At 39.5% G+C, this 27,964-nt stretch overlaps 3 protein-coding genes across 3 annotated transcripts in view; 1 reads left to right on the top strand and 2 right to left on the bottom strand.

Moving 5' to 3' along the window:
• CAPS2 (calcyphosine 2) overlaps positions 1-6,158 on the bottom strand; it is a 30,268-nt gene extending 24,110 nt beyond the window's left edge. Inside the window, 4 exon segments of the mRNA XM_077178028.1 lie at positions 46-78; positions 893-1,005; positions 5,083-5,192; positions 6,029-6,158. Of these exon segments, the coding sequence (XP_077034143.1) occupies positions 46-78; positions 893-1,005; positions 5,083-5,158 (222 nt within the window). The 5' untranslated portion in view covers positions 5,159-5,192; positions 6,029-6,158.
• Positions 6,159-7,862: 1,704 nt separating this feature from the next.
• Positions 7,863-16,993, bottom strand: CCDC107 (coiled-coil domain containing 107). Its single transcript, XM_077178027.1, has 8 exons — positions 16,915-16,993; positions 15,272-15,631; positions 14,159-14,188; positions 12,591-12,796; positions 11,352-11,418; positions 10,141-10,231; positions 9,156-9,265; positions 7,863-8,544 (listed from the first exon to the last, which is right to left on the bottom strand). The coding sequence occupies exons 1-8, from the start codon at positions 16,991-16,993 to the stop codon at positions 8,255-8,257; spliced, it is 1,233 nt and encodes a 410-aa protein (XP_077034142.1). The 3' UTR covers positions 7,863-8,254.
• A 4,096-nt stretch (positions 16,994-21,089) lies between these two features.
• On the top strand, positions 21,090-27,711 carry LOC129119836 (glioma pathogenesis-related protein 1-like). The gene is made up of 6 exons (XM_054632038.2): positions 21,090-21,337; positions 23,527-23,772; positions 24,205-24,317; positions 25,051-25,133; positions 26,912-26,938; positions 27,023-27,711. The coding sequence occupies exons 1-6, from the start codon at positions 21,158-21,160 to the stop codon at positions 27,247-27,249; spliced, it is 876 nt and encodes a 291-aa protein (XP_054488013.2). The 5' UTR covers positions 21,090-21,157; the 3' UTR covers positions 27,250-27,711.
• Positions 27,712-27,964: the final 253 nt, after the last annotated feature.

The raw sequence follows: 27,964 nt of genomic DNA, 5'->3' as shown, positions 1-27,964 counted from the left end.
ACTGATAAGGCTTTTTGTCAGTCTGTATTTTTTCAACTTCTTTACCTGCAGTTTGTTCTGACACAATTTTCTTGACACCTGTTTAAAGGAAAGCAGGAAATAAGATGTATCATGATCAAATAAAAAATTGTCCCATTTATTTTGTTCATACTTAATTCAGATATAAGAATTCAAAAGAACTCTTTTCCTGCATTCAGGGAAGTGTAATAACTGAGTAATTAAATTAGCTCTAAAAACTTTTACAGTGGATATTGATCATGAACAATGTTGCACTGTACTGTAAATCATAATATTAGCATCTGGGCTCCTGATTTTCCTTAAAAAGCACCTAAGACTAGTGGTGATTAAGTTTCTTAGTCATCTGGGGGGGGAAAGCTAACATGATGAGGAAATTTTAACAATAAAAAGTACATCAACAAATCAGACACAATTCCAAAGTTTATGTCCCAAAGTTTATGTTTTAAAGACAACAGCCCTAAGAAAAAAAAACATTAAATGGTTGCAAGTAACTCCAAAAGTTTTCTTTTCACCAGAAGTAACTACTGCTCATAGAAATAATACTTAGTGTTTGTAAATATGGATTTTGTCTTCAATCATACACTTACTACTACTAATCTTTGTTATTTCGACTGTTAATATAGCTCTTAAAAAATAAGTACAACAAAAGGGTAAGTGCATCAATCAACAAAGAGCTAAGCTATGTAATAAAATATTTTTTCCAAATATTCTAAAGAATCTCAGTAAAAGGACTTTGCTAAAAATATTTTGGACCAACAGCACTTTGAGATATGAGCTTAACCAAAAGAACTTACATAAAAAAAAATATATGCATGCTTTTATAAATTACTGCTAAAGGGGTATATTGTAAAGATATCTGTAGTGACAGACTGACATGTTGATGCTGTGCATATGGAGTCTGTAATGACATTCTCCACTCTGAAGATGAATCTTGCTGGCACCTATGAGAAGAACTTCCAGTGTACAGCATGTAAGAGTCCCCATCCTAAAATCACAGGAAAAAAAGGACAAGCAATCACAATTGTTTTATATTCAGAGCGATACTTTTAAAAATTCCTGAAAAATGTGAATTCTAAAAACTTTTTGAGACAAAATTAATTTACAACTACCTCTTCATCAAAATCTCCCAGCCTCCCTAGATCTAGGCATGGCACCCTGCAAGGAGTTAAAACAATTTTAACAGCAATACATTCCCTTATTTTTTAACTACAATAAAAGCACTGCCTATTAGTTATTATTAGGTTCTTCACAAAAATTTCCATGCAACTGGATATGGGCTACTCTGCAAATCTCTATTAGCCTCTCTTCTTCAGCTCAGCAAGTGGCCACTGAGCTTCTCCTCTCCAGTAGCAGAGCACCCTGTCAGCTGAAAAGGATCCTTCTTTACTCCCACATTGGCTTCTCTTCACTCCCCAACAGGAGCTACTGCAACATGATCATAAATGAGGGGTGCCTTACTCTTGTCTCCCACAGCACATCCATGTCAACATTCCTCTATAACTAGTCAACAGAGAGCAAAAGGGAAGCAATTGCTACTTGGGATGCAAATCTTGTGAACTTTCCATAGAAGATTAGCACAGTAGAAGGCAACCATGCCTCAGGATCTTGTTCTGCTTAAAGAAATGAATACATCTCCAATTCATCCAAGCATCTCTGTGCCTTCTGTCTTTACTCCAGGTATATTGGTGCAGAGCACCATGAATACATAATTTTTTTATATTTTACCACCAAGATTTGCAAGCAACTCTGTTACATCTTCTTGGAATAAGAGAGTTCCTTATCTTACAGTCTTTTTTTATTAGATAATGACAGACAGTACACAGAAATTTGAATGTTTTGACTTTGGTTGGAAGAATCAAAGGTCATAGTCACAAACACTTATAAAATAATTACATGCATTGGCTCTAAGGCATTTCAGTAAACAAAACTGGCTAAACTATCAATCATGGTCCTTGGAAGAGTAGATACTCCTTATGTGCCAAAGTCATTATAAGGGTTTAAATTTTAAAAGCACAAACAAAATTTCCCATTGCTTGTAAAAACCCTTCACAACAACAGTTTCTCTGTATTTTTACTGTAATACCTGTAAAAGCAGCCAACAGCTAAAATACCATTTTTCTCCTTTTGACTTTAAAAATATTCAAGCAAAACAATGTATAAATATGTAGCTCTGAGTGACACACTCTGAAGAGGATGGAGCCAAGTTCTGCTTGGTGGTGCCCAGCAATAGGACAAGAGGCAAAGGGCAGAAACTGATGCACAGGAAGTTCCACCCAAAAAAACCTCCTTCACCACAGGTGACTGAGCCCTGGAACAGGTTGCCCAGAGAGGTTGTGGAGTCTCCCTCACTGGAAATACTCAAAAACCATCTGGATGCAATCCTGAGCAATGTGCTCTGGGATGACCCTGCTTGAGCAGGGAGGTTGGACCAGATGGACCAGTGGGTTAGACCCAATGTGGTCTCTTACATCTTTACCCATTCTGTAATTAAACCTCCACTCAGCCAAACATAAATCAACTTAATTCCAAAGTAAATAATACATCAAATATTCTACCCCAAATATAAATCACAGAAAACAAACCTATGATGATAAATTTCATGGAATACTAAGTTGCATGTCACTATAAATGCAAATGCATTGTGTTAATAATACACACAATTAAACAAGCTGATCAGAAATAGAAGCAGAGTTACTCTGGTGGGCAAGGACTCTGTAGCCTGTCTATTTGGTCTCCAACCCTAAAAGAATGACACATTATTACATACCTAGGGGATCCAGATTAAAATACATCGTTCTCCCTTTTCAATTTCTCCTTAAATATTTAAAATTAGAGGCTTAAAGTATCTGTCCAACATACTTGACTAAGACACTACTAACAAGGGGAAAAAACCAAAAACTTCTCATTGAAGGCTAATTCTTACACATCATGAGACTAGCAGACTGAATATTCATCATGACAGTAAGACTTCCAGCCATTAAGAATCTAGACAGCATCCACATCAGCTATTAATAATACATTAAAAATAATGCGTGCTCCTGAGGCTTTGTACCATCACTGCTCACAAAGGCTTTAGGTCACATTGTCCTTGTTGGGTGGGAACCAACCCTTAAACCAAAACCACAAAACTGACAGCCAGATGGCTCACAAGGGGCAGGCCCAGACCCCAAAGAACCCCTGATATTTGGTGTAACTGTTTCATCTCAGCTTTACTATAGCAGTCCTGATGATGATTAGGCAGTTCACTTTATTTATTTTGCAAGGCCGAATACCACACAGATCTCCAAACTCAACTGAGCAAGAACACAGCAGTAGAAAAGACTCGAGTCAAAGCATCACCTATCCCCCTATGGCTTTTGAAAACAGCTAGCAGCAAATCCCTAGGGAAGGCTGCTTGTGGCAAGCACAAAGTAACGATTCACCTAACTGGCCTCCCAGTCTGAAAAAAAATTGTTTGGGAACACTCAGAACCAGGGCTAACATTTTTGTTTTCACACTTCTCAGCTCATAAATCTCAGCATCACAGCCTAAACTGAGCAGAATCCTATTTCCAGCAGTGCTCGAACATCCTTCACGATCTGAGAGCGAGCACAAAACTGTAACTCCTTTCTTGCCATACAGCCTTGTGGCTGCTCCCGAAGCACAAGCTCGGCAACACTACCCTCTAGTGACTCCAGAAGGAGCCCGGGTACCCAGCTCTGAGAGCTCTCCGCACGTAATGAGCACCGCCACCCTGTGGTCACCTACCTAGGACCATCAAGGCATCAAAAACAAGGCATAACATCCCACATTCCTCTTTGTTTCTGTACTATTTTAACTGTGGTGAGGCAAAGAACACAGCTAATTCTAGATGCTAAAGCCTTAACGTTATTCCTTTTCTAGAAGTCAACAAATCAGGAAGAAAGCAAACAAAAAACATTGTGAACACTGGGGTGAAGCACATGATTTCAGCATAATTTTAATTTAAGATTTACTTTTGCAAACTACCAAAAATCATGTGGACTAGAGAATCTAAATTTGGAAACTTAGTTGCACAAGAAAGAAAGAAAAAAGGGATGAGGGATTAGAGGAAAAAATGACAACTCTTTCCTTTTCCAACCTATACTAAATACCCCAAACGTTCTTCTTGTCCACAGCCATTAATTTTCAAAAATCTGGTTAAAACATTAACAGTAACATTATAACATTGATGTATTAACGTTCACAAAAGGTCTTTTTTCATTCCAAATCAAACTGAAAAGAAGACCAGCAACTTGGCAAACTCCAAGAATTCCTAATGGGGTCATTAGGATTTGATTCTAATGCAATTCCTAATGCAACAAATAAGGAGGTAAAATGGGTGCTTGGGGGCTGGGGAGGATTGGCAATTAACTTTCTTTCATGGACATAAAGTACACACTATCTGTGAGAACAATCAACTGTTACTAACAATATTAATATTTACCTGAGCAGTAAGGAAAATAATGGCCCTCAGAATCCAAGATCATATTCGTAGGGACTATCAAAAGCTAGCCCTAAAGTTTCTACTACAGTGAACCTGGGAGGGTTGCACACCTCCCCTATTTTAAAGCATAGACTATTAGGAATTCCTGGAAAACGTAATTTCCCTCCATACTGAGATTCATTTTTCATGTCAACCTAAAATCATACCTTTTCAAATTATATGATGGGGGCTGCTTTACTTTATTGCTGTCTTGCAAAACAAAAACACAGACACACCTGTTGCCAGTTTCACCAACAGCCAGAGAGCACACAGCACATGTTCAAGCCTCTGTTGCTCTTAACTGCAAGTACTAGTTCATTCTTAAATCCCCCACATTCCAATTAAGTACTCAGAGTAGCAGTTATTCTTGGATAGCTGTTTATATTGGAATTTCTCACCCTCATTTGAGAAGCTGTCATACTAAACTATCCCTTTCCGACAAAAATAATTATTTTAAAAGGTGTCTCCTCTATAGAATGGATTTTAACCTCAAACTAAGAACCTTGTGAAGTATGATTAAAATATTTTTAAAATGTCAAAGTAAGGAAGAAAAACAATCACAAGCCTTCCATTGACTATCTGACATTTCTTCCCCCTCAATGACAACTCAGCCTTTCTTCGAGGGGATGCAGCAACTCGTTTAACTTCCAAATCCATGCAAATTCAGTGGCTGGCAGCTTTCAGAAAAAAACTGAAAAACAGAAAATACTATTAAGAAAAACATGTATTATTTTATCTAAGTACTTCTGGGGGAAAAAATGTTACTGCATTAGAAGGAATTTTGGTACTGTCTTCAGCAAGCTATGAAATGCAGTTAGTTTCTCTTTTTCACAGCCTCTTAATTTCAGCCGTTTATTACTAATGCTTAATCAGATTCCTGTTCAAATTTATGCTTTTGCCTCAAGCTTAACTCCCTCTTTCCCTTACATTTATCGATACACTCTCATTCCGGTATTACTAATTTGTTACCCCTTGGCAACATCAAACCTTTGGTACTCTCGGCTCACGCCCTGGCTGCCTGGCTCCCCATCGCTCAGTGCCCTGCGAACATTTCAGGACTGTCTCCGAGAGCTCCAGGGTGCCGTGCCACCAAGCATTCCTGCTCTGCTGGCTTCTCCCTCCACGCAGCCCGGTTTGAACCAAAAGCCCATCATTCGGAGGCTCCATTTTCAAACGACAGGCTGAGGGCACTGAGCAGTTCCCACTGCCAGGCACCTTTTCCCTTCCCGAGCAGGAGCGGGGCTGCAGGGCCTGCTGGAGCCCCGCACAGCCCTCCCGCCGAACCCTTCCTCAGGGCACGGAGAATGCCCGCGCACGGCCAGGAGGCTCTCCCGGGAACGGAGCATCCTCCCACCCGGGGCCGCAGACAGCGCTGTTGTACTTCATGGTGCACACGCTGAGATTACTTTTACCAAACACCAATGCCGCAAAAGGCGGAATAAACATTATGAGCTCAGCAGCTCCACGGAAATGATGCATTTTCCCAGGAGAGGCGCGGGACGCCGGCGGGCAGGGGCTGTGTCTCACCGGAGCAGTCCCAGGGCTCACAGCTGGCGGACCGGCCCCGTCCCGCACCCCCGCACCGCCCCGGCCGCGCCGCGGGGCTGGCGCTACAGCAGCGCGGAGGGGCCAATCCGAGCCAGGCCTCGCACCGGAGCTGCGCAAGGTGCGCCCGACGGAGTGGGGAACCGCAATTCCCGACTGCTCCTGCGGAAATTCCCTGCCCGGGGCACGGCCGTGCCTCCCTTCCCGCGCCCACGGGCGGCTCTGCCCGCCCTGCGGCCCCGTAGCCAGGACAGGCGGGCGCTTACACAGCACACGGGCTCTGCCCCGGCAAACCCCGGCAGCTGGGATCGAGATCTCCAAACTGCGGCGAGAGAGCGCACGCTGCGCGCTTGTAGCCTGGGTCCGAAACAGAGCGATCAGCCCGAGGCAGCTCAGAGCCTTTCGGGCAAGGACTTCGAGTGGCAGCAGCCTCCGAAGACTCGCGGAGGTGAATGGCACAGCAGTAAAGATCCAAACACTGCCCCAGGCGGGGAAGGGCCCGCCGTGGCCAAGGACACCGGTGCCAGCGCCTGGAAGGAGCGGGACTGACCTGTACCCTGCACACACCTCGGCAGCCAGCACACCTGGCTCCCACTCCATCGCTCCCGCAGATCAATGGCTTTGACATTAGTTCACTTTTATACATTAGCTATTTCAAAGAAAAGCCTCAATGAAACTGATTTGTTTTTCCAGTTTCATTTGTCCTGAATGCCCAGAGCAACAGCAGTTATTTTCTAAAATCAAACTGTATCCAAGTACCAAGATCTGGTACTTGGATACAGTTTGATTTTAGAAAATACCAGATTAACCCCTTCTGTCTTGGGGGAAAAATCTGCCACCTCTTGAGAAACCCTGGCTCTGTAGTCAATCAGTTTTCCAAAGTTAGGCAAAATTGAACTCAGTGCAAAACTACTAACACACTGATGCTAAGGATGTATTTCTGGATGCGCTGCTACTTCCAAGCCTGTGTGATCCAGTTTTAGAACAAAACACATACCATGTGTCTACACCAGAATGAACAATTCATTCCATTTCAGTGAGTGACATGATAATAAATTTAGTCCCTTTAAGTACAGTACATTAAAAACATAAAAATAAATTCACATGCTATTTTCCTGTAAGAATAAGGATGCCAGAAGAGTTCAGGCATCATAACTGGCCTAGTTAAAAGCGATGCAATTATAAAACAGAAAATGTAACAGTGCCATACTATCAGACCTACCTCTAAAGCAATTCCTGTCATTAAAGGCTGGTAGTACCATAGTTGTGTGCATTAAGTGAACAAAAAAAATTATTAAATATTGAAAGGGTGGACAAAAATTATTCTGGCAAAGGAAAATAATGATTTTCCTAATAGTGACCTAAAAAGGCAGATATCAAGTTGGCATAATATATTGAAAAAAGATCCCACACTCCACAGTTCTTGAATGGTACATAGCAACACATCTGTTAATTCTGATGTAAAAAAAAGGGTATTAAAATGAATCCAAAAGTCAGATTCTATGGTATTAAAATAAATGTGACACAGAGATACAGTCCTAATGGGTATGAATCAGTTATTAGACAGCTGCTGAGTTTAACAAGTGACAAGTGGGGAAGAAATTAAGGGATCCAGTATAATATATTTGGGATTAAGCTGACATACAAAACTAAACATCATTACTCAGGAGACTGCAAATTTAGACATTATTATTTTCATATAGTGTCCATGGCTGAATTTCTCTCTCCAAATAAAGAAACTTAACTATGAATGAGTATCAAAGACTTAATGCATACTGCTTTTCACACTCCCAGAGAAAATTTTTCCACCAAGAGCTGAATTCATCAGTGCATGCTCTTTAATGAACTCAAGAAAGTCACAGTTCAAGTGGCATAATGCTTTCTAGTTACAAAACATTTATGAAACATCTATTCTTTATAGTCTCAATTAGAAGATATTCTAATATTTTAGTGAGCCATCAGATATAATTACAGTGCATTATATACAGAGTACAGAAATATTTTTATAGGGAAAAAATAAATAGAAAAAATATGTAAACATCCTGAGTAAAATTCTGCTGCCACTGAAGTCAGTTACAGAATTGTCATAGATACGAGCAAAGGCAGTATTTCACCCCTCTTTTTAAAGCATATAGCAGTGCACATAACTTCATTTCAGTTTAAAGTGCATACAACATTATAAAAAGAATTCATAAGCTTTTGGAAGTTTTACATATGCAGATTCCATTCACATCTATTGCGTCTCCTCAGTCCCATCTCTTCTGATTCAATGGCATCTTTGCTTATAATTTCTTCATCTTCTACAACATCTGGCTCCAACTGATGTATTTCACATTCACTATGTAATTCATGTTCTTCTATTTTGTAATCATTATCAATATCCTCAAGCAAATCTTCATTACAGTCATCCTCTCTGTTGTCCATTTCTTTCTCTTGAGAATGTTCGGCAAACGACTGAATGAGATCTTCAAGTTTCTCATCACAAATGTGTCCAAGATCTTAAAATTAAAAAAAAAAAAAAAAAAATAAAGTTTACTGGTAAGGCTCTGAATTTCAGGGTCAGTTTAGAAGTAGAGTATTTTTGAATTCTTTTTTCTCTTTTATTAAGACTCAAATAATGCCAAAAAATCACCAAATCTCTAATGGACCATTCTTAACATTTAAGACTTCTCTTGGGCTACCATGCAGCTCTTGGAAGTCTCCAGTTGAAACTAACATACAATTTGCTGTTTAGTGTTTTATGTAAGCATTACTCACAGCCTCTGAGGTCCTCATTTGGAAATCCTTTGCCTAAAGTTACTCCAGTAACTCCAGTACTAACAGACTACTTAGGAACTGATGTTCCAAAAGCCTGTTTTATCAAAACAGAATGTGACTGTGTGGTCCATCCCAGTTCAATGTCTTGAGCAGCTATTCTTAAATAAATCATGATGTATCAAAAATTTGAAATTGGATACATCTCAAATAAGAAGAATGGTATTCCTCCAGAATAAAACTAATTCCACACAAATTACCCAAGACTCAGAAGCTGAACATTATTATAGTAGGATCTATTTATTCTTTTAAAATATAACTATTTAATTATCTATCTGTCTGAAAATTAAATTACCTTTCATCTTGTTTTCTGATTTATCCAATCCACTTTCTTTCATCAGTCGTCTAATTGATTGGAGCTGTGTCATTATTTCATCTTTCTGCTCACAAGCTAAAGCACTGACACTAGAAAAATAAGACAAATGTTAACAGCTGAAAGATTATCTTGGAAGGGAATGTTTGATAATAATACACTTATTGCAATATTTCTTTCTGTGCATAAGTACCATAGTGAAGTTTGTGAAATGTTTAGGTCAAGCTTTCCTTTGAGAACTGTCTCTTGAGAAGTGGAGAGGCCATTACATCACACAACTACTGAATGTCACTGAACTCTGGCTTTGGAGCCTCAATGGCCAAGGTCAAGTAATGACTACTGAAAGTAACAATTATCCAAAGTTGTACTACTATCCATAGTAATACAACAATGCCCAATGTAGAACTTTAGGGTTTGAAGGCTTTTCTCATTTAAGGTTTTTTAACTTTCCACCCCACCACTATTAGAAATTTGTTAGGCAAACTGGCCAGTGACTTTTCTGTTTAATAGTTTCAGCACATATCCAGTTCAGAAGTACACTGCAGAAACAATCAGGAAATTCTGCATGGTTTAACCTGTGCTTCATGAAGGATGTCAGTCTAGAAATTAAACTGCAAGGATACTTTTATTTCTAGTAGATGAGTAAGGCTCTAGCTTCTTAAGAATAGAACTTCTCTAAAACTACAAGGAGCTTTTATATTACTGATTCCTTTGTCCTAGTAAAATAGACAAGTTCTATTTCACTGGAATACACACACTTCACAGATTCATTTCAAAACACAAAAAATAAGCAGCTGTACCTTCATAACTATTTTTACGTAAAAGCTATAGAAACAGTAAGCAATCAAAGAAGGTTCCTAAAACTTTCCTTACCTATATATAAGGATCATTTTAAGAACTCTTCGTTAACATTTTGGCAAATTTCAATATACAGGAAACAAGAGTGAGATTTTTTAGAAACACTCACCAGTTTGAAAGTGGATCCAACTGAGTCAATAAAGAATTTAACATTTTCTCTGTCTGTGCTAGATGTTGCTCCAGTTCTAAAAGCTGATGCTCTAACAAAAACAAACACAAACAAAAGCAATACAACAAAAAAAGAAGGAGGTGTGAGGGGAGGGAGAGAGGGATGAGGAGAGAAAGAGCATTGTAAAAATGTCTTTACAATATCATTGGGATATTAATTTATATTTTTCACTGGACAGATTAAAAACCAGAAAGCTTCTTTCATCAAAAAAATTTGACAATATGAAAAGGGAATGGTGGGGGTAAGAACAGAAGCCTTATTATGTGTGAACAGAAGTCCCTTCCACCCATTAACCTATCCCCAATAGTGCCCAAACAGAGGGCACTTTGTAGAAACTGAGCAAGAATGTGCAGCTCACCTTCCCAGTCTCAATAACTATGCAGCTGCAAGACTTCCTGAGACGGAAGTATTGTATTTATACATAATATGCTTTCATGTGTTCTTCTATTCACACCTTACAATTATATTTAATGCTAAGTGCACTAGAATCAAGAGAAGTCCTAAAATACAATTAAACTTAGAAGAAAGAAGAATGCAACACACAAGGATGATGAGTAGCCTGTGTGGCAAATCACTGCTGAGCCTCATTACACACTTGGTGTACACAGACACCAAAAGATGCTGCTAGTTGTTTAATTCACTAAAAATGTGCCTATCAAAGGGAGGAAAAGGTATGAAAACAGCATCAACTTTGAATGTTTGTGATAGGTTTGTCATTTGGCCTAGAAACCATAACTGGTCTCTTAATTGTTTAGCCACACTGTTCCACTATCAATACGGTTCAGTTCTAAACGAGATCATTATATTATTTTTAAATACCCTATTTATTTTTATTTAATTATATCCCAGTTAAACTGAAGAAAACTGAAGAGATCTTAAGTGAGAAAAACATCAGACATTTTAGAGTCAGAGAATCATACTGCATTACTACAGTTGTTTTAAACAGCATTACATCTGGAGAATTAAAAAAACCTCAAACAAGCATTTCAAACATATCAAATAACGAAGTGGGTATTTGTAGATTCCTAACTGCTCTCAGTAATTTGAGAGATTGTCTTCATTTAGCTCGATTGCATCAATGAAAACATGTTTTGTTCCAGTAGGAAATAAGCATTTTTGTTGAACATATGCATTCTGAATGGGTATCTTACCTGTTTCCTTGGCCTTGTCTTCTGTACTTTTTTCCTTTTTGGAGTGACTTTCTTCATGTGACTTCATCTTTAAAAAATACAATCAAGATAAACAACCTCATCACTATTTGTGTACCAAAAACAAAACTGCATTTAGAACTTTAGTGAAAGTAAATAGCAACCATAAAAATGTGCTACATTAATGAAACTTTTCTTCTGTGATGCCTCATCTAGTCTTAAACTAACATTTCTGATTTTAAGCAAACACAACATGACTGGAAAAGCTCTAAAAGAAAGCAGTTGCTATTTCAAAAAGAAACAGAAGAAACCTTCTAGGTTACTGGATCCAGTCTCCTACCATTAATTATGATATAAAATTTATTTCTTAAAGTAATAAAGATACTATCATAAAAATATTTACATTTTAATCCCACAAGAACAAGCGTAAAGAATTGCAACACCCAAAATATGGTTTTCATGATTTTTAAATCTTGTACTAAACTGGGCAGCCTCTATACTCATTTTGCTAAGCTGTGGTATTTTTCTCATACACAAGATTAACGTGAACTGACTCCCGAAATAAGCATGCTGTCTCCAGTCTTACTCCTGTTCATTTTTATTTTTCCTGAGGGCAAGCAACAATATTCCAGGTGTACTCTCAGCTTTGTGTATCTCTTACTATAAATAATACATTTCAAGACTGATTCCTTTTAAAAAACAACCGATCACGTGCTCTCCTGTTTGAATTTACAAATAGTAGAAAAGGTATCCCATAAGATGAATAAACCTGCATGTTGCAACTGCACGATCACATGAGAAGTCCAAACAAAAGGTCAGGTCTACTCGCTGTTCTACCTAACTGCTAATCTAAGATCACTGCTCTGCAGGAATTGTCTGCCTCCTTCCCATGCTCAATCTCATTCTGAAGAATGAAAAGGAAGTGAAACACTGATGAAACTTAGGTTACCGACTCAGGTAGCAGCACTGTTCAGGTTCTCAGATTCTCATTAGAGGCTGCAGGGTGAGTAAGATTCTCATTTCTTCAAGCATCTAAAAATACCTAAGCCAGAGGTCTTCATACAGAAGAATTAGATCTGCTAAAATTTTAACTTTGGACTTCACATTCAAAGTCAAACACAGCAAGAAATGGCTTTTGGACAACTCTATACATGGGCTCAGAATTAGAAAAACAAACAGACAAGCCAAGAATTTACATTTCCCCCTAACTACAATAATTTAATGCTTTTTCTTATGGCTTACCTTAAGAAGTTTGTATGCTGCGAACACTCCCACTCCAAGAGCATACAGTGGCATGAGGGTGAATGCTAACTCTCGACCGTTTCCTCTCGTTCTCTCGCTTTTAATCTCTTTTTCCATTGCGTTTCTCATTTGTTGAAAACTCTGGTAAGTATTACTGTCAGAATTTCCTGGATTCCGGTGAACTTGATAAACTGTCTGAGGACTACCTTAAAAATGAAATTGAGGGAAAGACAACAAAGTAAGAAATAAAATCAGCAGTCCACAACTGGAATTAAATTGTTTTCTTCTTGTGTAATCATCTTTGTTCATCACTCTTCTAAGTTGGTGTAGACAGCCTTGTATCCACTTAAAAAATTAAGAATTATTCTTATATTAACAGGATGCACAGTTTAGGCAGCAAAAACTCTCAAGCCAATCTTGATTTCTCTAATATACAATTTTTAAGTTTCTTCGCAGCAACAATGGCAAACCCTCAGCAAATCACAGAAAGATAGATGCAACAGAAAGATAAATGTAAATTTGAAATTAAAGCATACTCAGAGAAACTATTGATAATGCTGAAAACAGTAATTCATATCTTTTCCTTAGCACCAAAGGAACTGAGTTAATTGCAAATTGAATTGTCTGGTCCCAGGAAAAAAATTGGTTTTGTTGAAATACGCTGTGCTGCTGCTTTCATTATTTTGACAGTTAACTCAGGTTTGCATGGATATTCCCACAGGCTTAGAAGTACTGTACCTCTCCAAATCAAATATTTAGCAGGAGAAGATTATACAATACCCAAGAGATGCAACCTTGGAAGTCAGAAGTATTTTTGCATGTAATTTGCCTACCAGAACAGGGAGCAGATGAGAAAACAGCCAATGTCATTGTTCAACTTAGGAAACAGGTTATTTGGTAGTTAAATCAAGGGTTCATGGGGCATGCACATGTGGAACAGTACCATCAGCTAAAGAATGCAGATGCCTGCAGAGACAGCAGGGAATGGGGGATTGTGGAGTTTTACACTGATGTCTCAAACGAGTCCCTAGACTTAAAACGTGATGTATCAGAACTGAGTATGGGTATGGGAAGGTTCACATTCTTTAAAAGCTCCCAAACAAAAGACCATTATGCAAATCACTGCTTATCAATTAATACTGTAACAGTGGCATTTCGGGAACTCACAGTAATGTAACTCAAGTGTGCAAAGTACAGCCACAATCAGATAGAGAAAAAATTAATGTTACACAAAACCTCAATGCTCTAGCTGATACAATCAAAACTCAAGCTACCTTCATCATTCAGTGCAAATTCAGGCAGGCATTGTCCTTTCAGGACAAGTAGATTTAGACTTGCTAAACTCACTAAACTTGCACTAACTAAACTGGAAAACACATTTTATATTTTTTCCACCTTTCAGAGTGTTTCATACTGATTCCTAGGTTTTACATTTACACTCACCTTTCCCCCTATTTTAAGTTCTATTTGTTTTTAAAGTAAATAAGTAGTTTTACTAAAATATTTACTATCACAGATGAACAAGATTTCTACAGATCATGCAAATAAGAGTGTGGCAAGGGAAATACCCTCAGGGTGGAGAGGAGGAATGTTGAATCCTAGTGGAGATCCAGTGTCCCGCACCAAGTTTATCCCGCAGAAGAAACGGCAAAGTGAGTTACTAGCCAACCAGGACAAAAGAACCACCGAGAGAGATGACAATAGGAGATCTGTCTGAAATTTATTTTACTCAGTGCTGGGCCAGTACTTCAGTAGAATCACAGGCATGTGAAGTGGTTTTGGGGTTTTTTTTTTAGGATTTGGTTTTAAAATAATTTGATCTGTAGGGAATATACAGCTACCTTATAAATAAAAAATAATCAGGCGAAACAGGCCAGGCAAGAGCTTATGAAGCACTGTAAGTTTGATATCAGGTGGGAAGAACATGGTAGCAGCTCAAGCCTCCATTTTTCTGCCAGCAGGGAAAAGCACAGACACATTTGGACGATTACAGCAACTAGCTGTCTCTTGGTTTGAAACACCTCGGAAGGCATCAATGAATCACACAGCTACCTCACAAAAGGTGGCATTCAGTGATTGTCAAAAACTAAGGTGTACCCTTCGACCTTGAGCTAAATCGTGACATGCACTGACATGGCTTAACATACATGGATACCACTATAGCTCCTACAAGTAGTAAACTCTGTAACCCATTCATTGATACCTTTTCTAAACAAGCGTCTTGGACTCTTTTCTCATATACTGCCGGACAGATTTGGTATGACTGTGCGTATATTTACTAACAGTAACACTCGGTTTCCTGATTGCAATTGATTTTTCCCAGTGACACCTCTCGGTTTTGTTCGATTGTGGCCCCGCGGGCATTGCTCGTCACACCGCTCGGCACTAACAATTACCGGGTGCTTCCTGCACTTAAGAGCAGTTTTGTAAGACAACACAAAGCCCGAAGCCCCGGCGAACCGGACCAGCAAAACACCGCAGGAGGTGGAGGTGTTTCAGGCGCACACAGGCCAGCTCGAAGCGCTCTGACCAGGCCTCTCCGTCCACAGCCCGTGTACACCGGGAGCTCCCCGCCGGACGAGGGCACGTCCCCCTCGGATCCTGGGGTTCCCTTCGAGCCCGCCCGAGCCCGCGGCGCCTCCCGCACGGAACTCCGGCCGCGGCACCGCCCCGGCTCCTACCTCTGCCGTGCTGACGGGGATCGTAATGGCCGGGGCCGGCCTTGCCGCCCCGCGGGAACCGGCCGGGCCGCCCGCCACCTCCTCCCCCGAACATCCTGGGCATGACGACGAAGACGCAGAGCACCAGCACGGCCGAGACCAGCACCTGCTGCACGGCCGACAGCGCCATGGCCGCCGCCTGCCCGCCGCCTTCCCGCGGCCGGGCCGCGCCCCGCGCCACAGCGCCCCCGGCGGCGCCCCGCGGCACGGCCCGGCCCGGCCCAGCCCGGCCCGGCGCGGCCCCGAGCCCCGCCCGCGGCAGCCGGCTCTCCCTCAGGGGCAAACGTGTGACTGCACTCCTATCGCTGAAGGGCACTTCCGCTGGCAAATGAAAATTTTTGCTGGAAAGGGTTAAACAAAAGTGAAGAAGATGCAGAAAAAGCAGATGTTTGATGTTTAGCCCGCCTAGTGCCACAAGAGGAACATGTTAGCAATGGGCAGCTAAATGATGAGCATCCTGAGCGCGCTTGGAGCACGCATTTATCCAGCAAAGAATGTCCTTTGGTTGGATGAACTGGCAGATAGGGGGAGGGGTGGTGATTTGGGAAGTGATGAAGTTTGCAAAAGACACCACACACGGTTTTAAATGCTCAGGAATAGGAAACCCAGGAAAAGTTATGACAGAAAGTATGGGTTGAAGAAAACCAAAGGCCTTAGGGAGGAAAGAGTATCAGCAGCCAGTGGAGTAAATTGTAAAGTTTTACAATTGTAAATTGTAAAGAAACTAAGAGTGACGTGAAATGTAAGAGCAGTGGTAAACCTAAGCAATAAATCACAGCATCTTCTATTAAGATATAAAACTGGGTACTTTAATGGTGAACTTTCTGAAACAGTCATGACTGGAAGGCAAATACAGAAGATTGTTCACGTTCAGAAATCAGCTGCAAAGAAGGAAGAGGTATTAGAATGAGTTACTGGCCAGGAATTGGTACATTTACCTCATGAAGCTGTCCTTGCAAAATGCCCTGATGTGTATTTAAAGCTGTAGCATAGGAAGAGCAAATATTTGTTTCTAGAGGCTGTCTTAAAAATACTTAAAATATTTGTACTATTGAATCTAAAATATCGGTGCATTTTACTTTGAATTAATTTTTGTGTATCAAATCAAAATCCTTAACGCACTGTTCAACAATAAAATCCAAAAAGTTTTGTGTTTAATTAGCATGCCAGCTATTCCTTGCCTGAAGAAAAAAATGCATTTAAAATATCTTTTCAGTTGCTATCAAGCGCTCTTACAAAGTTAATTTCCAACAGTGAAAGGAGGAAAAACTTGTCTAATTAAACTAGCTCATATTTCTGTACTGCAATAGGAAAAGTCAAATAAAATAAACCACAGGTACTTGCCCAAATAAGGGAAAGTATTTCTTTATGAAACTCCAGTGTTTGATATTTATCTGTTTATTGCTGACTGGTTTTATCTGATTAAGATTTTGTTGTAACTCAGCACTGCACAACTATTTCACCTTTCGCGCTTTGTAGACTTGGGATGCAGCTTTGGCACACACTGCAAGGACATAGACAAATGGATGCATTTCTGAGCATAACATATACTTAAGTAAGAAACTTCTGTACCATCCTAATTTCACATCTGTTGGAGAGAATACTTGGATTGGAGGTCATGAAGTTTTTGATGTTGCTGATGCCGTTAATTTGGTATGGTGAGGTCAGATTTTTAATTTGCATAGTGCGGAACTGTACTAAGGTTTGTGGTTGTTTCATTCAAGTAAGAGTTGTCTGTGGTAAAATGTCCTGCGTAGTGCCTACCATGTAAGTCAGTACCATCTGTAAATAACACAGAGGTGTCCATATGGGTGCAACTGGTGCCTCACTGTCTTTTTTAACATCAAGCAATGACTGTACTGCCTTACCCCTGCACTGCCTCACCTCAGTACCTTGGACAATAATTCTCTCTTCTTTTCCACACATCGACCTCACTGAAAGCCTCACTTCTCATTTCACTGCATGATTGCTACATGAACTTTATAAAATAATAATTTCCAGTTGTCTAGTTACCAAGCCACACAGTTCAGTATTCTATAATTCTGGAGATGCCATTCAAAGTAATCACAGTAATTGCAGAATGTCTGTGGGTATTACTTAGTAAAAATGTCAATAGAAGGATAAAATCCAGCCAAAGTAATTTTTTTACTTACAATTCTCATAAAAAAGAAAAGGAAAAAAATCAACATCAACATCAAAATTTATTATATTCCAATTTCTCAGTAGTAATTCAGAGAAACTTAATGCTGCTGAGAAAGTAAAGGTTTCTTTTGAACATTTAATATTTTAAGTGTAATTATTCATTCCCATTTTGAAAAAATAAGCTTTGCAATAGATTCAGTTTTATCTATGAGCAAATACATGATATTTCACTGATCTAAAACAGATGATAATTTTAATGTCAAGTAGATCTTATCTAGTAAAAGTAGCTCTTCAATTTCTTATCTCAGTGTTCAAAGATGCTTAGACTGCTCTCCATGTAAATTACAGAGGAAAATACTGTGCTACCACTGTGTTACCAGACACAATGGTATCGACAAGATTATTTTTTAGTAAGCTTTGGATTGTGAAATGAAAATACCAAAAGTTACTAGAATCATTTGTGGAGCATTTTCCTTTCACTTCTTTTTGTCTTTTCTCGCTTATTTCTCTTCAAGTGTTAATTCTTGTTTTCTGCCCCTGGTTCTGCCTATAACAAAACCAAAAGTGAGGCTGGAGGATTTAAGTTTTGTTGTTTATTTAGAAGGCTAGAAGTAGACAGTATCATAGGAAAGTATTTTTCATTATTTCTGTGGCACAATAAATTATGAAAAGTTACCTAGCAAGGTAGTTTTTACATTTAAATAATTGCAATTCAACCTTGTCTGCATAAAATTCTGGAGGGTTTTGCACATTTCTCTTAGAGTGATGTTCACATCTAAACTTTCTTTCCCTTGATTGTTTGCTTCTTTCCTATTATACACAGTTAAGTCATATCCAAACATTCATTCATTTCAGGCAACATTTAAGGGAAAATTACAAAGGAAACTAATCACCAGAAACAACAAACAGTGTACATGGGTTAACACTGTGGACATCAGAATTGACAATCGAGACCATGCATGATCCAGGAGCAGTCGTGTTTTTGAAGACTCAGACACAAAATTGAAAATGGGCAAAATTTATGACCCATAAATGGATGGGCTGTGTAGACCTGTTAAGAGAGCCACAACACTGGAATCTCAAGATGGTAGAAATCTCAAAAACGTATGTGAGGCTATTACATAAAGGCCTCTGAAATGCTTAGTCCTTAACCCAGTATTAAGGTAACAGCACTTAAAATATTAAGATCCTTTTCAAAAAAATGGTTATGTTTGATGAACACAACAGCTTCTTTCATTTATAATTGAAGAGAGAAAACTTTTGGGAATGTTCGAGTCAGTTTGTCTGCCTGAGACCTGTACAATTCCTACTGGAGAGATACTCCCATACTGACTAGAGCTACTATGTCTGCATGGCTTCCAGAAATGGAATGTATGATCATTCAGGTGTTCTAGGTATAGAATTAAACATTTTTACCTGAATTCAATACAGTTTGGTTATTCATGTGCAGAAGGTATTGGAGGAATCTCCTAAGAAAAAGCAGATGCCTCAACTATAATGCCTGTCTTCTCTTAAGTTTGGCAGGTAAAGCTTTTTGGTCTAAAAATTTGCAGTGCCAAGGCTTTTGCACTTAAGTTTACAGGAGTAGTCATCCAGATAACTTCAAAATTACAGTAAAACTATCTGCAGTCCAGCCACATACTAATGGCCTCCTCTGTTAATTGTGAAACTGTTTAGAGCCTCATTATTACAAAATAATTTTAGGATTGTTTAGCTTTTAATGAACACAAAACGGTGTCTTACAGAATAATTCTTGTGGAATTTCAATACCACCACTGTCCTATCCCATAATCTGTTTTCTGCCCTGAGGTGCAATTGTGTAATAGCAGCAGCAATGCATGTCAGAATATTGGTTTATTCAAAGGTCTGGAAGACCAAGTGATCTTGCAGCTGCCTAATCCTGTGGATAGAATAAGAAAACCCAGCAGATCCACCCCATTTGTTCAAATGAACCTAGTAAGTCAAGGTCAGACCTTCTCTCCCAAACAAAAGGAACAATACTGTGGGGAAGTTGATGACTTGAGAACAAAATTAAATGTAATTTCACAGACTCCCAGGCATTGTGGATATCTGTAATAGGCTGTAATTCACCAGTTTTTAGTCCTCTAGCTAAATAGAACATTAGAGAAAAATTAAAAATCTGAGATTTTGTTTTTCCAGCCATTTTGAACTAAAAGCATGTCAGAAGTGCAAAAGTGGGATGTAAACATGGGGGATTTTTCAAAATTATGAGGCTGTAAATCTTCTTGCATGTTTCCAGCTCATGGTTCTAAATTTCACTTGAGATCTGTGGGTAGGCAATGGCTTGTATTGTCCAGACTGTGCTATCCAAATGTGCTATAATGCTATAATGTGCAATTCAAATCCCAAAACTTAATAGTTGAGATCCACTGCTTAATGCTGGCAAAAGTCTAAAACTCTCTTATTGGGAAAATACCATAGATGCTCGGGGGCAGGCTGAATTTCTGCTTTAATTATAGATAGAGTCACTAGATGGAGCCAGAAATGCAAGAAAGCATTTTATAACCTGGACTATCCTGGGCCCATCAAAATTTCCTACTGCATAAAATCTCCATTCATTTTCCAAACACAGAATTTCAACTGCATGCATATATAAGTGCAAGATCACTGTACTGTTTTGTGGTGCAGTTTTAGTGGTTTTGTGCAAACTTCATGTAGTTGTAATATAATCATAGTTTACATTAAGTCTGACCAGCAAAACTAAGCAGGGAATGAGATCCATTAACATTTCACAATCTATTTGCAACAAATTTTCCCTGTAAACCTACCTAAAACTGGGTTACAAGACCATAGCTCTTAAAACATATGGTTCTTCTTATGCTCTTGCATATTTGTACAGTTTGGCTTAGGTTTGAAAAAAAAAATTCAGCCAGCTTGTAGAACAGTTGGGGAGACAACACAAATGCCAACACATACCATCCTACTGCCCTGAGAAGTGATCAGACTTGGAATGTTATGCCAGGAGTGCTAATCCTGTAGCTGCTCTCCAGGAGCACAGGAAGCTGCTCCAGTGATTTCAGGCCAGCAGGTAATAGCAAATAACTAAGGAGGAGAGAATCAACACATACTCAAGCCTGGGATTTCCAAATTTTATTTTTTGTTACACGCCAAACCAGGCCAGAACGTCTGTTCTGCAGCAGGGTGCTGTTCAGGAACCATTTTTTTCCTCCTGCTGAAGCACAGATTTCCTAATTCTGTTTATTTCTTGAGTAATTCTGATGTGGAACCAATGTCCTGCAGCATAATTGTAACTAAGCTGGTATGACTAAGCAATACTATTGGAAAATCAGCTGAATAGCAGATTTCTGTTTTGTAAAAGTGGCATTTTTTATGATTGATGCAGTTTTTAAGAAAGCTGTTCAGCAGCATCTCTTCAGATAAGACAAAAAATCACAGAATGGTTTGGCAGTCACCCAGGATGGAGCACACTCAAAGAAAAGACAGAAGTATGCTTGGAGTGCTGCTCCTTGCTGATATGCATGGCAGGTTTCACGCTTTACCTTTGACTGCCAGCTATGATGTCAGATAGAGTTGTACCTGATTAAGCAATTGCTCTTCACTTCCTGTTTGACACTTTCAAGTGTTTCCACACCCAGAGGACAGCCTCCGAAAAACTGCTTGCCGGTATCATCTCCACCTAAGAGATTTTTCATTTTAAAACTTATGAAAAAACACTGGTGAATTATGAGAATCACATTTTTCTTTGCTGCATTGCTCTTACTGGATTTCTTCAGTTGCATTCATGCTTATCTGCAATATCCCTTGCCTGACATAGAAGATGCAAAGTTCATTGCAGATTGTGTGAGAGCTCACAACACATTTCGATCCAAAGTGAATCCACCAGCCAGCAATATGTTTCGCATGGTAAGGTGGTGTTTGTGACCTTTTTGAAATTATTATAGATTGGGCTGCTAATTTAGCCCACCTTATTCTTCATTTCTACTCTGATATTCTTTCCACTTCAGTTAATGATTTCTGTAACATGTATGTTGGTTCTTTGTATGAAATAGAAATTACATTAATTAGCACGGTATTGTTCAATTTTTAATAATTTGAAGGGAATTTCTTTTTTTAGCACAAGATTTAGCTACTCTCAACTTCAGTCAGAGCAAAGGGTGTATTGCAAAAAATAGTGTTCAGTTCTCAGTATGTCATCTACCTCTTTCTAAGAGAGATAGTAATCTGGTTTATATCAGGTCAGGTTTCATACATGGAAGCTGTTTGACTTTTTAAAAAGTTTCTGAGTAGGCGGTCTGCAACAGGATTTGTTGAAAATCTATCATCTCTTCTTGTTTCTTCTAATCTAGAACATGTGTTGAATAAAGGGATTTTCCAGGACAGCCATTTAGATACCTGATCTTCATTTGCTGTAGCAGGGTTTGAAGAGTAGGGATAGTAATATCTAGGCTGAAAAGAAGAACTTGCTACAAATACAGCGAATATCAGAACAGGTTATGGGTAAGTCACATGTTGTTCAGTGGAATACATAAGGAAAGATGTGTATAGCTAGCTGAGGAAGGTAACCCCAGCCAGTGCATGTCAGTTCTCTGAGCCCTCCAGCAGCACTGCATATCTGGAAAGGAAGTTAAATGCATAACCACATGCAGAGTATGAATCATTTCTGCGAATGGAAACTCACAGTAAAGGAATGAGATTCAGAGTACCTGGGACTTTAATTCCTGCCATGTTAAAAACAATGTTTAATGTAAAAAAGCTAGTGCAAAAGAGTAAACTTACCTGCTCACAAAAAAGACCCAGCAATTCTGGAATAACAGCAGGACAAATATATTTAAACCTCTTGAATCAAAGGTGTACTTGCAAGGTGTACCAATCACGGTACTTACAAGCTCTTAATGGATTTTTTTTTTTATTTTTTTTTCAGCCTTGAGGTCATAAAAGTTTCTATAATTTCTATCATCTCATGGCAAAGGGCTGCAGAGACTAACTACAGGTTGTGCGAAGCTATTTTCTTGTGTTTGATTTGGGTCTGTTAATGCCTAGCTTCACTTAATAGTGTCTGGTCTTTGTATTGGAAGATACAAGTTGATGCTTCTTATTTACTATTTCACACAAGATGTCCAGATGTCTCTGAAGCTGCAGAGCACTCTCTGTTGCTATATGAAAGCTCTCTGAACTAGAAGATGATCATCCTATTCCAAGTTCTCTCTGGCCTTTCTAGTTCTAATGTACCTTTCCTGTGGTGGGGTGCTGTGCTGCACCCAGCATTTAACAGGACTTCTGTTGTGCAGAAGTGTGATTATTTGTGTGGTTTTATTCTCCATTCCTTTGCAAAGAGTTTTAATACTTTGTTTGCTTTTTAGTCTACTACTTTCAAGTATAGACTATAGCCATCAAGTATAGACTATAGCCAAGTATATCAATAGCCATCTCCAAACCTGTTATTAGGAACATGAACTCAATTTTTTTTCACATCCCTTAACTTGAATTTCCCTGTACTGAACTTTACCTGTCAACGTAAAATCTGCAAGTCTGCCAGACTGGTTTGTATGGGAGTGTTTCCTTCTCAGCCCAGCAGAGATGAGTTAGTCTTTTATTTGCTTTGTCCATCTGCTGAGGAGGGAAAAGAGGAAGAAGGAGCTGAGGAAGGGAGCAGCTGTGACTCTTCCTTCTGTCCTGGACAGCAGAACAGAATTCCTATCTGGTCTGGTAATAATTGAATTGCCAAGTGCAAATCCCTGAACAGCCAACATCTCCAAGGCACAAAGTCCCCCAAGACCCTCTACAGCTGGAAGTTTCACACAGTTACCCCCTCCAGGTGTAGCAGCTTAAAGATTGCACTCCAGCTGTAAATATATTAACAAGTCAGATACAACAGGACAGTGGAGAGATTGTGCATGTCCTGCAATAGCTAAGGGAGAAAGAAGACAGAAAATTCTTATGGGAGTAGAAATGTCAAGTGAGATAAAAACTGAAGGCAGGGATAGGAAGCAGAAAAGGGGAAATGAACTCGTTTAAGTTTCTGTTTAAAAATGTCTGAATTCAGCTAAGTCACTGCAGTGCAGGTTATAGTATGTTTTCTTCCTTTTCTACAGTCCTGGGATGCTGCTTTAGCTAAGAGTGCCAAAGCATGGGCAAAGAAGTGCAAGTTTAAGCACAATACCTACCTTAAAATGCCAGGAAAAATGCACCCCACCTTTCACTCTGTTGGAGAGAACATCTGGACTGGCACAGCCCGCATCTTCTCTGTGGAGGCAGCTCTCAGGTCCTGGTTTAATGAAGTCAGCAGCTATGATTTCAGCACCAACATATGTACTAACATGTGTGGTCACTACACTCAGGTGAGTCTTACATGCCCAGTGCTTTATAGTCTAACATATAGTCTAATATATAGATATAGTCTAATTTCACTGAAGATCTGAGCACAGGCTTGGAACAGATTGCTTTGGGACAGTAATTACAGCAGGGCTTTGCAGCCCACAGTTTATTGTTGCATGAGATTGGAAATAAATATGAGCCCCAGGGATCTCAAGTTCTACTTCCAGTAATGGTGGAAAGGGATTGTCCCCTAGCAATTTCACATTTAAAGGGTAGCCAGATAATAAGTGAAAAAATGGCTGTCAAATCTGTCATTTGTCACAGCTGCCCTTCAGGTTAAGTTGCTCCTGTGTCAGCTGATTTAAATTTCCCTGAGCTACTTCCCTTCTCCTTCTCTTAATGCTGTTGCTTTGGCAGTATTTGAAGTGCATTTTGTACTTCCCTTTGTCCTGCAGGTGGTCTGGGCAGAGAGTTACAAAGTTGGCTGTGCAGTTCACTTCTGCAGTACAGTTGAAAATTTTCCAGGACTGTTCGAAGCAGCACATTTTGTTTGTGACTATGGGCCAGCGTAAGTTGATTGTGGCATTTGGGTTTTGTTTTGTTTGTTGTTTTTTCTGTTGTTTTTTTTTCTTTAAATATCCCAACTGATATTTGATCAGCTGCCAACAATGATGGGTGCAGTTTTAACAAATTTCAAAATAAGCTACATGCTCATGTCACTTGTCCAAGGGAAACTTCCCCTGACCATTGGGAACAGAACCTACTGGACATAGCTAGTACTGCAGAAAATCCCATTCTAAAACAAAGCAGAACAGCATATCATAGCTGACACCACTCACCATAATGCAGATGGTGGGAGAAAATCTATAATAACTTCAGTCTCTGCAGGAAAATTGGGAAAGATGTAATCTTTCTGCTTCCAAAAGATTACATCTTTCTCTGGCCCTACACAAATTTCAAACAAGACATTGTAATTTAAGAAGTAAAAGGAAGACAGTCCCCTAGTTGATCTGGTACCTTGCAGTATTTCTACTTACTTTTGACAGGTTTGTTTTTTATAATCAGGTGGGTAATGATGGGCTAGAGTCAAATTCTTGTATGCTTACAATAATACAGTATTGCCTGAGAAGTATCATTAATTTCCAGTGGCAGGAGTCAACTGCTCCCCATGCCAGTGAGAGCTCTAATGTGATTTAAAAGGAATTTCAAACAATTGCAATGACCAGTTTTTTGATTAGGATATTCCCTCCCCTTGACAGCTTTTCAATGACAGCTAAAAAAGTACTGTTCCTGTTTTGCAGGGGGAATTACCCAAGAAAACCATATAAAGAAGGACAACCATGCAGTAGATGCAGTAACGAGAAGTGTGTAGACAGGCTCTGTGGTAAGACCAAAGTGATCATGTAAGAAAATTGCACAGAAACAAAAGTGGCATAAATAGCAGTGGAAAGACAACAAAGAGGCAATTTGCACAAAACACATTTTTATTTGCTTTTTAGTCTACTACTTTAGTTTACTTTTTAGTCTACGCATGATAAACACACCATGCAACAACAGTACCAAACTCTGGGAGGAATACTGTAAGAAGGAAATCATTGAAATAATTTGCATTTTGAAGTCTCTCAGAGGAAGAAGCCAGAGTTTCTGATGAAGGGAAGTATCAGTTAGACTATTTTCTCCCTTTTATCTGGTCAGTAAGTCAAATCCAAAATTTTAGCCCCAACAAATATTCACTATTTCTTCTCTCTCAGCAGAAACAGGAAATGTATCTTCTGCTTTTTTGCTTGTTAGCGTGTCCTAACACATTTTCCAGACAACTGTATTTCAGAGCTAATAATAAGACTGTACTAAAAACCACAGTTATTTCTAACTTCCACAGTTTTCTGAAAAACAGCAGTAAGAGTTTGTTTGTAAATCTTTCTCCTACTTGCTCAGTGTTATCAGAGTGCTGGTGGAAAGTAATTAAATGAACAGTTGTAACTGGAAGGCTCAGGGGATGAGAGGATTTTAATCAAATCTCGAGGAGCAATTAATAAAGGACTGGTAACCCCTTTGGAGCAGGCCTGTGGCAGCTGTGGGATCTTTGGCCAGTGCTGGGAGCCAGTGCAGAGCTGAGCCAGCACAGCCCACTCCCAAACCCTGCAAAGATGCAACAATGAAAGGAGTGTGGTTGGAGTAAAAACCTCTCTGGGGAGGAGGTGTTCCCTGCAAATGTGCTGCCTGGGTCTGGGAGAGAAGTGGGTGATGGTGAGGGGCTCAACTTGCTCCCTCCTCCTTGCCTCCCCTCTAATGAGGCAGAGAGACTCTGTGCTGGGTCTGTCTCTTTGTGTCAGGGGGTGGGCGCAGCAGGGAAACACACAGCCCGTACCCCATCACTGAGTCTGCTCCAAACAGCAGTGGACCTTTAGTCAATTCACCTTATTAAAAACACTGCCTAGTTTGGGACTTAGTAATTAAAGGAGATGCAGCAATGTCTTAAATCAAATATGAATTTTATACAGAGGTTTAATGGGGATGGTTTTTACTAGCCAGGCTCTAGACAGATTCAGCTGTAGAAATTATTGAGCATTTGGTGTTCTTATTTCCTTCTGTAATATCCTGGCTGACTCATCTGAAAGTCTCAGACTGACACATCACAGGAAAACTAGAAATATCTCAATGACTAGGGGGAACAGGGACAGGAGGAACAGAGAATTTAAAAGTTAAGTGCTAGATCCTACCACCTGCTTTTACCATCTTCTCCTATAGAGCAAATGAGGAATTTCAATAGGATGCACATAGGCAATCCTGTAAATGCATCAAAATTTTAGTAAAGGCATAATTCTGTGATAAATAAGTAGTTATATTTGTCTGTCTGTAACTACTTAAATTTGATATACGTAACTATTTTAAATAAATTCCATGTTTTGTTGTTATTTTTTATTCCTTCATCTCCATAACACAAATGCTTCCTGATACAGCTGTTTTTTTCTGTTTCTTTTTCAATTCAATAAAAAATACGAACTCCACACCAGTTAGGAGCCTGCTCTTGCTGGCCTGCTTCCCCCTTGCAGGATGTTCTAGGCATTAACTGGCATCATCAGTGCAAAGGCTTGCCTCTTTACATCAAGAACCACCACTGAATGGTACTCACATTACTTTCCTCTTCTGATCTCTTTGCAGAAAATACAGAACGTGAGAAGCTGATAAGTACGTATCAAATTGTTCTTAATGGCTTTCCTGTAAGTATGGCTAAGACTAGGTCTCAACACCTGTTTCTTCACTGACTTTTAGGTTATGCCAACTGGTATCCAGACTGGGATATACAGCCCCAGCCACCGCAGCCCCGTCCCCCCAGGCCTCCCGTGCCACCACACGTCCCACCTGCTGAGCATCCACGACCCTCTTGTGACCAATACTGTCTTAGTGTTTTAATTTTAAGGCCACTGTTTCTTGTATTGAGTTTTGGTGCTGTACTTCTAGTACAACAGCAATTTCCACACACTTTTTTTTATGAGTAATGGTCAATTAAGAGACTGATTGTGATCCTACTGCTGTATTACTCTCACACATTGAGCACATGTTTAAAAAAAAAAAAACATTTTATCATCTTTCATTATCCCTGCAATCCAGCATGGGAAAGGCTGCTTCTTTACTCAAGGCAAGATAAAAATGGCTGTGCATAGAGGTAATACAATTTATTGGCAGTAGCTGCAACATGCTCCTATGTATGAGGCTCTTAGCTCTAGGGGTAGTTGCTAGAGGGACCACAGAGACTAGATATTCCTCCATGTGCTAACAATCCTCCTGGAAGCCTGGGGCATCACAAAGACATGTCTGAAGTGGCACACTGTATCCAAAAGAAGCAATAATTCATCTTCATTAACCTTCAGTTATCCCAGACACAATTTCCCCCAAGTAATGGAGATTTAACTGTATATATTACTTTTTATTAACAAGAGTAAAGCTTGGCCTTTGCTTTATTTATGTGTTTCAGTGTCCATTCTCTATTGTCAGTTGTACTAGTCCATTCTTCTCCTCTCAGGATTAATCCTTGTTCTCCATAAGTAGAAGAAGACCAGGGAAAATTGACAGAGTAAGGATTAAGGTGGGGTGTCAATGGGGAAACCTTAATTTTAGGATGTGAGATAGCGAAAATATCTAAAATGAGAGTAGATGGCAGCCATCGTGAGTTTTCAGGTAGCAGGAAACAGAGACAGAAGATGAAATGGGCCC

This window comes from Agelaius phoeniceus, chromosome 5 (assembly GCF_051311805.1).
Source record: "Agelaius phoeniceus isolate bAgePho1 chromosome 5, bAgePho1.hap1, whole genome shotgun sequence".
Lineage (NCBI taxonomy): Eukaryota > Metazoa > Chordata > Aves > Passeriformes > Icteridae > Agelaius > Agelaius phoeniceus.
Note: the sequence above shows the minus strand (reverse complement) of the source record. Positions and strands in the feature narration are given on the sequence as shown.

Excerpts from the sequence above, each read along its gene's own strand:
- CCDC107 (XM_077178027.1), bottom strand. The coding sequence starts at position 16,993 with ATGCAAATTAAAAATCTGACCTCACCATACCAAATTAACGGCATCAGC. Across the intron at positions 12,797-14,158 it reads TCCTCCTCTCCACCCTGAGG|GTAGTCCTCAGACAGTTTAT; the intron begins GTATTTCCCTTG and ends TTCATTTTTAAG. Across the intron at positions 11,419-12,590 it reads CAGCATACAAACTTCTTAAG|ATGAAGTCACATGAAGAAAG; the intron begins GTAAGCCATAAG and ends TATTTTTTAAAG.
- LOC129119836 (XM_054632038.2), top strand. The coding sequence starts at position 21,158 with ATGAGAATCACATTTTTCTTTGCTGCATTGCTCTTACTGGATTTCTTC. Across the intron at positions 23,773-24,204 it reads TGTGTGGTCACTACACTCAG|GTGGTCTGGGCAGAGAGTTA; the intron begins GTGAGTCTTACA and ends TTTGTCCTGCAG. Across the intron at positions 26,939-27,022 it reads AGAACGTGAGAAGCTGATAA|GTTATGCCAACTGGTATCCA; the intron begins GTACGTATCAAA and ends ACTGACTTTTAG.